This window comes from Engraulis encrasicolus, chromosome 10 (assembly GCF_034702125.1).
Source record: "Engraulis encrasicolus isolate BLACKSEA-1 chromosome 10, IST_EnEncr_1.0, whole genome shotgun sequence".
Classification (NCBI taxonomy): domain Eukaryota; kingdom Metazoa; phylum Chordata; class Actinopteri; order Clupeiformes; family Engraulidae; genus Engraulis; species Engraulis encrasicolus.
Genome location: NC_085866.1, coordinates 5,362,018 through 5,372,088, shown reverse-complemented (window position 1 = coordinate 5,372,088; position 10,071 = coordinate 5,362,018). Strand labels below are relative to the sequence as shown.

Here is a 10,071-nt window from a genome sequence, read left to right as displayed (position 1 = left end):
ACGTTCCATGCCAACTCTGCTAGTTCGCCACCGTTACATTAGCATAGGCCCCAGACCTTGGAGTGCATGGAGAAGCATCACTATAGGACACAGACAGCACTGCTCAATGTGAGGCTTTGCTTTTTATTTTGCAGAGGTTTTATTTTTATTTTTTGCAGATGTTGTGGGAATGTTACTTGTAAAAAGTTTAAAAATAGTAATCATGATGATTTGATGCTTGGAAGCATCATCACATCATATCATGTGGTTGTTTTCTGGACTGAAGGCTAACATAACTTTGAAAGGAAGTATCACGATACTGCCGCAATACAGCATCGTGACTGTGTATCGCAATTTCTCAGTTTGATACAATATTGTTATAGCCCTACTAACATATACGCCTAAAACCATCTGTTTGATGGACTCTGTAGATACACAAGTCCAGTCTGACAGTCTAAGTGGTGTTCCTCAAGATCTTTCCCAAAACACCATAATCTCTTGACCACTAACTAACACTTTCCCACCCTCTTTAATGGGCGGTGGGGCTGCAGGCACTTAGCCAGGGGCCTTCACTCTCCCACTACATCAATGGTTCTCAAACCTTTTCAGAACGAGGACCACTTTGTCTCCCCCAAATATGTTCAGGGACCACCTGTGAATTGACAGGTGATGGGTGCCAATTTGACATATTCCGATTAGGCATGCAAACAATTAATCGATAAATCGACTTTAATCAGTCAATGCGTTAATCGATTAAAAAACATTAATCGCAATTAATGGACAATTCAACTGACAAGAGACCCAGGTGAAATGGGCCTCTGACGAGTGTGTGTGAAGAGGGGTGTGAATAGTGGGAATATTTAAGTCACCTTTGGATTAAAGAATTGAAATAAAATTAATTTAAATGTGGTATTTTATCTCAATTTTTAATTGACATTTTTAGATTGAGTAGTTTTTTTCAAGAAACACTGAGATTTCCAGCTGAAAACACCGCTCATCAATTAATCATAAGTCGATCGATAAGTCAATCAACTAACGATTAATGAGTTAATGGATAATTTGCATCCCTAATTCCGATGCAGATCACTTCCTTTTTTCACATAACAAGCCTTATAGTCTTATAGTGCTGAAAATGAGACTTGAACGATGTTAGGCTTTGCAATTATGTTACAAATATAGCCTACTGCTAGCTACACTTGGAAATAAAATCCCCTTGGCTTGCTGACCCCCTGAGCTCTGTCACGGATCACCAGTGGTCCCCTGGACCACACTTTGAGAATCACTGCTTTTGCATCACATACTTGGGGAATGTGAGGAGCGACCCCAAGAAAGCACTCATCTGTTCCCCAGCTCCTTACTCAGTCATCACGGGCCATAGCAATCCAATCCAGTCAGCAATAATAATGAACCGTCACTCAGTGAAGGGATTTGAAATGAATTCAGACCTTGTTCATTAATCCAGTCAATTCGGTTTCTGACTCTAACAAGCTATAACAGGCTTTAATTGCAGCAATTACGGAGGATATGCTTCTAGCTCACACACACGCGCACGCTTGCACACGCACGCACACGCACACGCACACGCACAAAGTTTCTCAATCACTCTCCCTTTCACATACCCATTTAGTACATCCTCAAGTGTTCTTCATATTTCACCTTGGCATGACCTTGATATGCTATTACACATGATATGTCTACAACATCAACGACATGTGTGCTAAGGTAGGCTATGTGTTAAGTTAACCCCTGATGGTAAAATGCATGTAGGTACACAAGGCCAGCAAGGAGTATCTTGAAGACAGTGAGTTAACCCCACCCCCTACAAATACAAAAGTGCGCATGATGCACACACACAGCCAAAAACAATAAAATAACTGACCTGTTGTTCCTTCACAGTCAAGACACTACTATGGCCTTAAATGTTTGGAATGTGGTCCTGAAAAGAGATAAATATTCTTTTACATTCCGAATTGGCTATAGTGAAACAGATGAAATGCTTGAGAGGGAGGTGTGGGGGGGGAGAGAGAGCAAGAGAGAGAAAGAGAGAGAGAGAGAGAGAGAGATCGAGAGAGAGAGAGAGAGAGAGAGAGAGAGAGAGAGAGAGAGAGATCGAGAGAAAGAGCGAGAGAGAGCGAGAGAAAAAGCGAGAGATAGACAGAGAGAGACAGAGAGAGAGAAAACGCACAACCGCCGTCTCATTTTCATTCACAGTAACAATAGTGGTTCTTCTCTGTGTGGATGCTTTGGGAGAGGCACCCCTGGGGCTCTTGCAGGCCTGGTTTACATCAGCGTCCCAGACCAGACTACTGTACCTGAGAAGGCTCAAGTGACCTACAACACGGCCTTAAAGCTGCAGTGAGCCATTTCTGTTGCCAAGAGAACAGGCTAGGGCTTCTGGAATGGGGGGTATGTACCGTAGATTACAGCAGCAGTTCCCAATCTTTCTCTTAAACGACCATTGTAAACTTTGGGGGTCTCACAGCATGCTGCAAGAAAACTAAAGCATTCACATCAAATACACTCCGTTCCTCTTAATCACTGACTAACTTATTTGTTCATCTACACATTAACCTTCACAGTTTGTTGTTTTGTCGCACACATGAATTAAATCCGTCCTCATTTATTTGTTTGGCAGCCCCTTTGGGGGTCCTGGCCTCCAGGTTGGGAACCACTGGAGTAGAGTATGTAGCCTGCAGTACACAAACAAAATCCCTGGGTGGTATTGTACTCTTTGCAAACCTCATATCTGAGACAGTGTTGCCTGTTACACACCTCGACTCTTACTGCGCAGCGATTTCTTAACCCGTTTCAAAATGCTTTTATTTCACACATACCAAGCTTTTTACTAAATAATTTGAATAAACATGTCTGTCATACATAATACCGGTAGGCCTACATCATTTCTATCAAGAGTTAAGATGACATTCTGCATGATTCCAGATGAAAAGGCTGTCAAGTCAAGCTGAAACAGAGCAGCGCTTCACAAGTCGTTCTGCCTTTTTCTCAGACAGACCACAAAGCTGTGTAGACCACACACACATATTTTATGTACATGTTTTAGATACCAAAGATTAATGCAATTACAAGACATTTACACAGACATTCACATGCTCACACCCGCCAATAAATTGTCTGTCAGTGTAATAAGGTTTAAAAACAATAGTCATCTAACTGTCATATAGGCCTACGCCTACACTTTGTCATGACACACATCACTGCCTGTCTTCTAAAGCAATCGCGAGAACTGCTTGTATGCAGTTGCCCCTGTTTGAAGATGAATTAATTTTGTGAATGTCAGACGCTCGACTCCTCTAAACTTTTCACTAAACCAGTCATAAATCAGATGAGGGCGGCAACACAAAATTCAAAAGGTGCCGCTCACTCTGTTCGTTGATGAACCACTGAAGCGATTGTGGAAATATTATTGTAAGATTGAGGGAAAGCTACTTTTAAAGTGTTCCGTTCAGTTGAACATTCTCAAGACGTATGTCACAGGTCATGAGCATGACTGCCCTCTTGCCACTGATGCATCCTGGGAAACCTCCAGCCAACTTGCCTGGACAAGACGCATGCCGAGACGAGACAAGGCGCTCGGGTCCAGTAAGCACAAACTGACTGCAAACTTTCCCACACATCACGTACAACCAGGGCTGAAATGGGGGAGAAATAGGGCCCGGGCACTTTTGGCTCATAATAAGCGGCGCTGAACTGGCTCACAGATGGGCCCCGCACCCTTGTGGGCCCCTATTGTCAGATTTGTATTTATTTATTATTATTTCTGAAAATAGGGGCGCACGAGGGGGGCAGGGCCCACCGGGAAATGCCCGGTATGCCAGATGGCCAGTCCAGCCCTGCGTACCACACTGTAAAAGGCAGACAGCGGAACTACAACAGACTGTTACCCTGCAGAACTAGTCTCAGTTTTACAAGCTGTTGGTTGATGACATGTTGTACTGTAAATATAATGTCAAAAAGCATAAACTTGTTGAGTTTTTAATTACAAACTAGAAATGCACTCAGAGAGTGCAGACCTCCGACAAACAAACAGACAGACAAACAAACCAACACGACCGAAAATATAACCTCCTTGGCAGGCAGCGGTAAAAACTGATGTCAAAACCACAAACTTGTCGAGTTTTTAATTAGAAAAAAAAAGAGTTCTGCCTGAGAATGTTGAATTTCTAGAGTTCTCAAGCATGACCATTTCTGGCATATGTTTCCTATTGACTATTTTCACCCCAACGAGGGTGGTGGATTTGACGTCAACCCCACCACTTAGCAAGCACACCAACTAACACAGGGCTGGGCTGGGGGAAAAATAAGGCCCAAGCACTTTTGGCTTAAAGGGCCCCCTCATAACTCGCGGTGCAGAACTTTTTTAAACGTTTCTGAAAATAGGGGCCCATGAGGGTGCATGGCCCATCGGGAAAGGCCCGCTATGCCAGATGGCCAGTCCAGCCCTGAACTAACATCTCCAAAACCATCTGATGAGGACCTCAGCCATGTGAAGGAGGAATGCACGGCATCTTCCTCCACAGTCTCCAAATGACAGCCTGCCTCACTCACACTATGGCTGCTGTTACTCACAAGCAACTCACCAGGTGCTTTGATCTAGGCCCACTCCTGGGAGTTGGTGGTAATGTGTCTGCAACAGCTGCACCATTCAAAAAAATCATTTTAGGTAACATCGTCCACCGATAGGCGAAGGATGAATCCATTTTGTAGCCCGTTACCTTTGAATTATGCATTTTATTTTATCTTATCTTACGTTTTTGTAAAGCACATTGAATTGCACTTGTGTATGAAAAGCGCTATACAAATGAAATTGCCTTGCCTTGCCTTACTATTACCATGCTCAATCTGCATGCGCATTTGCATAATAAGCTTTAACTGTGCACAAGCCTTTAACTACATTCCACAACCCTACAGTGCCTCAAATACCTGCCGATTCATTGCGTGTGTAGAAAGTGATGATTCATGATAAAAGGCAGATTTGCAACCTGTGCAAAGGCAACCTCCCGCATGCCATCTGTGAGAGAGAGATGAATTCATTCACCTACGTTCTTTGGTCTTACATATGCTCAGAAATACATGCTCATTACATTGATCACATAGCAAATGAAACAGATGCCTGCTTCGGGCTAGACTAATCTAACAGTAATGTCACAAATAATCTTAATCTCTATATGCACATAAGGCATGGCTCATCAAGGTCAAGTAGACATAGTCAAGTATTGCAGGATAAGTGTTTTAATACGAATGAAATATCCCATATGCAATTTCATATTGCAATTGCTAAAACTTTCTAACAAGTTGTATATGAATACGTAAACTGTCAATACAAGTCTCAAAACAATTTGAATTCTTTTGGTCAAAAAAATGAACAGGCATGGATTGAATTGCACTCCACATTCATGGCATGTGTAAGGAAACGTTCAGACAGAGCGGAGCTCAATGTTTTGCGTTGCTTGTGCTATCTATTTATTTTCCAGCTGTTCTGCTTGTCCGGCGCGGCTCTGCAGAGACAATAGCACGGCCTCTCAGGGCATCCTACTGTTTACTTCCTTGAAAGGAGTAAAGCAAACACCAGGAACAAAAGGGGAGCGAGGCGAGCTTCTTCCTCTCTCTAGTCTGCACGTCTATGTAGTCTTAATGGAGTGGCAGGGGAAAGAAAATGTCTGATGATGCATCTCCATTGTTGTCAGGCAGGCAGAGGACATTACCAAGAGGAGAGAGATCACATGCTGCAACACACACACACACACACACACACACACACACACACACACACACACACACACACACACACACACACACACATACTCACACACACACACCTCCATTTAAATAACACACACATCTTCCTCCATTTAAATAATCACAGATTTGTGTACGAATAAACTGGAAGTATCTGTGTGGATTACCACAGCCTACCCCCTGGAGTGCGCTAAAGCCCCGCACAGATCCTCATACAGCCAGCCCTCTCTTCTGTTTTTTTTTTTGTCCAGGCTAAACAATATCCGTGTTTGGGTCCATTGGACAAGTCAGACTCAGCAGTGTGCCAGATGTTTTATATACACACACATTTGAAAACGACAGTCTGGCTGGCCAACATTCTTACTTGGCATGAACACCAGTACTGACAGCTTACCCTTTCTCTCTGTGCCGTGATCATCAGGGCTTTGGGGCAGAGATCATTTCAGAACATGAGGATACCTGAGGTATAAAGGAAGTGTAACTTTGAAGTAAACTTCATGTGAAGTGTGAAGTGAACTGAAAGTGTCATGACACTGGGTGACAATAGACAAATGTATAGGCTACTTGATTTTACCATGTAGGCCTAATTCTCTGCTCAGAAGGCTAGTTTATAACAAAAATGTGTCTTTTTTTCAAATGTTGTATAAAAGCATTGAATCACATTCTTCTGATGTTGTGTGGGCTATCACAATTCTGTAGGCTACTGTAGTGCTCTAAAATTCCAAAGGTTTATCTAAAACCAGCAATAGTGGGTTATTACTTTATGGTTTTATGACAGCCTTACCTAATCTTATATATGTCAGGGTGCTGAATTACGCGTGGTCATTAAATATATGGCTTGGGGTAACCTGCTCAGGTGAACGGTAGTGACGTGTTCCCTCTAAGCACCTCCCTTCACAACCCTATTGTAACCAAGTGAAAAGGACAACGCACATTCCTTAAGCATTAGGTATAGTAAGTAAAACTGTACATTACCACTGCTTACATGTAGGGTACAGCCTATTTGTACATGCCACCAAATACGTCGGCCAGTTTAATTCTAAAATGCGTTATCAGAACGACAAAACTTTATGAATTCTGACCATTGATCGACTTGAAAATTAACCTGAAGTGTATGGGACAGGACAGGTAATGAAAAAGACAATCCACTACGTCTTGGAAAAAATCCCTTTGTCCAACAGCACCAGCTTGACATCTGTAGACTACACATTGCCTGATATTCAGGATGCAACCAATAGCCTCCCAGGTGAAACAGTGGAAAGTTATAACGCCTAAACCTTTTTCAAAGGCGATCGCAAGTCGAGCTAAAAGCATACCCATTCTGCTTACAACAATGTTGTGCCAGCGAGATCCCCGAAGTGAATACCACGATACTGACTCAGTCAATGTATCAGGAAATTTGAGCAGACTTACCGTACGATTGGAGCGACGTTTTTTGGATCCGCGGTTGAACATTTCCAAGGGGCAAGAACAAGCTGCTTATTTGTCCAACACCCTCTGGAAGACTCCAGGCGAATATTTACATCGGGCATATGTTGTCCCAGACCGATGTTGTCACCTATCTCGATACCATGCTCACGCGTAATTCCCAAGTTTTCATAGTTCCAGTGAAGTTTGCCTTTGTTTCCAGCGGAGCTACGGGGACAGGATGGGAGACTCGGGGATAGCTCATAAAATGCTTTCAGTGCGTGACGCGCAGAGGCGGGCTACACCTAGAGGATTGTTTCGTGTCGAAACGTAATGGTAACAAAGTAGCACCGTGTGCCATGGACAGGCTACCCACACCCTGAGCAATTGCGCTATATGAAATTTTGCGTGAACGCAGAGGAATGCGTATTCCGCCGCTTGTAGAAGAAGACAGTTGGGTTTTGGAAGCCGATAGCCGATGCAGTAGCTTAGGTGTCGCCAAAGCCCCTCGTGCGCCAGACAGATTCTAATGGAAGGATGTATCCGCGGGCTACATGTCCTTACTTGGACACCTTACATTCTGAATCCACAGTGAAAAGGATATGTACAAAAGCCAGCTTAGAAGACGCATTACGCTTCACCTGCAACAACACAATAGCCATACAATAGAATTGCCCAAGTGAAATATAGGTCATAGTTTTATTTCCTGAACTGTGAACACGTGGAACATTTTTGGCACATTTTTTGTCTACCCTAAGTATTGATTTATGATTGCAACTCAAATTTGAGCGGTCTTTGTTTAAGGCCCCGTTTGCCAAGTTTAGAGCAAATATTTGCAAGGTCAGAAGGCCACAAAGAGTTCACAGCCACTACCTGGGGTGAGACTGAGTTCAGCATCCATTGTTCACATCATGTAGAACTACAAATGGGATGGGGAAAAGGATGTTAACGGTCAGGAACAAAGTCTCCATAATCTGCTTTGACATGCTCCCATCTAACTCTAGTAGAGTATGTAAGACTGAAGCAGGGGTGTCCTTCAGGGGCGTAAAGCATGGTTGAGTCACCAGGGCCCCATGGCCTATAGGGGGCCCACACACAGTGAGATTTATGAAAATACATATATATGGCTGGGCAGAGGCGATTCTAGGGTCAGGTGGGGCCCCAAGCGAAAATGCAAAAGAATGAACATTTGAACCAAAATCACCACTTCTGTAGTACAGTATGCGCTGTTATTCACTATCTAGTGGCTTGGGGGCCCCAAGCGGCTGCCTGCCTTGCCTGGTGGCAAGATGCGCCTCTGTGGCTGGGGGCCCATTGGAGCTGATTTGCTGCTACGTCCCTGCTGAGAAGAGTCTATGGATTCCCCTGTTAAGCTTTGACCAAAAGCCTGAAGCCATAGGACTTGTTGGGGAATTACAAAATCCCTTTAGGAACATCAATTTGTTAGTCCCAGCTCACCTCAAATCACATTAGCTACGCTCTCCCAACTTAAACTCAGCTGGAAGGGAAACGCTTCCAGGAGGAAATAGTACCATAGTAGAGTAACAATTATTAATCCCAGAGGAAATTAAGATGTCTAGTAGCAAGCATACACAAATACACAAGACATCACACACATTATCGCACAACATATTAAGCATATAAACCATATAGCACTCACTTACATACTACAAGAAGAGCGTCGCTTGTCTTTTCTTTTTGTCTTTGATTCCTTGTCTTTTTGGGTTCCCCGCTTTAATCAGCCGAGTGCAGTTTCCTAGGGTTGTTCCCTTTCAATATCTATGAAAAAAGAATGATCTGTAATACAATTTTCCTGTAAAGATAATGAATAAAAAATCATTGTATCGTATCGTAGAATCACTACTTACACAGACAAAGGAAGATTATATAACACCAGACAGACAGACAGGTTAGTAGGCCTATGTAGGCCTGTATGTTCATATCATATCAATCAGAATAAAAACAGGTAGACCATGGGCCGTTTCCATATCAGTGGTGTACCCCTACTACACCCCTACTACAGACTGGGTCACGGCCCCTGTAGAATTTATCCTGGCCCCTGTACTTAACAGTCAATGGTCAATATTATTTTAACTGAAATGTCTTAACATATTAAATAGATTTTTTTCATTAAATGTGCCCCCCTAAAACACATTGGGCTAGCCCCCCTGGCAATTTTGGTTTAGAACCACCACTGTGCATTAGCAAGGTCCCTAGCAGATAAAGCCAGGACTGGTAATGTAATGTGACAGAGATGGTCAGCCACAGATAGGAAAAAAAGAACTGTACTGAAGGCCATGCAGCTAAAATTCCTGAGGCACAAGTGTAGGGTGTAGTCTAGTCCGGCATGAACTGACATTAGGTGTGCAAGGACTCCACCTGCTGGACGTTCATTGCAGAACATGCACAGGCCAAATCATCTCGGTAAACTCCTCATACAAGGATTATACTGTATACAGTATGCTGGATCTCAAATGGTGCACTTGTGCACTTCGGGCACTATGTTTCAGTGAGTAATTAATGCGCCATTCGCACTGACACTTGAACACACAAGTGAACACACCATTTGAGGCACAGATATAGTTCTGGTTTAAGACTTGCTTTTCTGTGAGGATTTACAATGAATCACTATTTTAAACGTACAACTAGTCTCCTTTCCTCTTTTTCTTGGAGAAGCCAATCTTCAACTCTTTATAGCAGCAGTGAAGCTGACAGGTGACAAAGGGGTCAGTGGCCCCGGACCCATTATTAGGTTACATTGTGTGTACCAGGGCTTGACATTGACTTTTTCGCTTGCCGGGCCACTGTGGCTAGTGGTTTTCCCGAGTCTCTAGCCATCCAGCTATTCTACTAGCCACAATTTTTTTTTTTTTTATCATGACACTGTACATCTAACCTCAGAAGATGAGGTGCTTAATGCCAGAGGAT

At 43.3% G+C, this 10,071-nt stretch overlaps 1 protein-coding gene across 1 annotated transcript in view; it reads right to left on the bottom strand.

The window, feature by feature from the left end:
- prickle3 (prickle homolog 3) overlaps window positions 1–7,391 on the bottom strand; it is a 107,238-nt gene extending 99,847 nt beyond the window's left edge. Inside the window, exon 1 of the mRNA XM_063207919.1 lies at window positions 7,150–7,391. Coding sequence (XP_063063989.1) covers window positions 7,150–7,191 — 42 coding nt within the window. The 5' untranslated portion in view covers window positions 7,192–7,391. The remainder of the gene's footprint in view (window positions 1–7,149) is intronic.
- Between the last annotated feature and the right edge of the window lie 2,680 nt (window positions 7,392–10,071).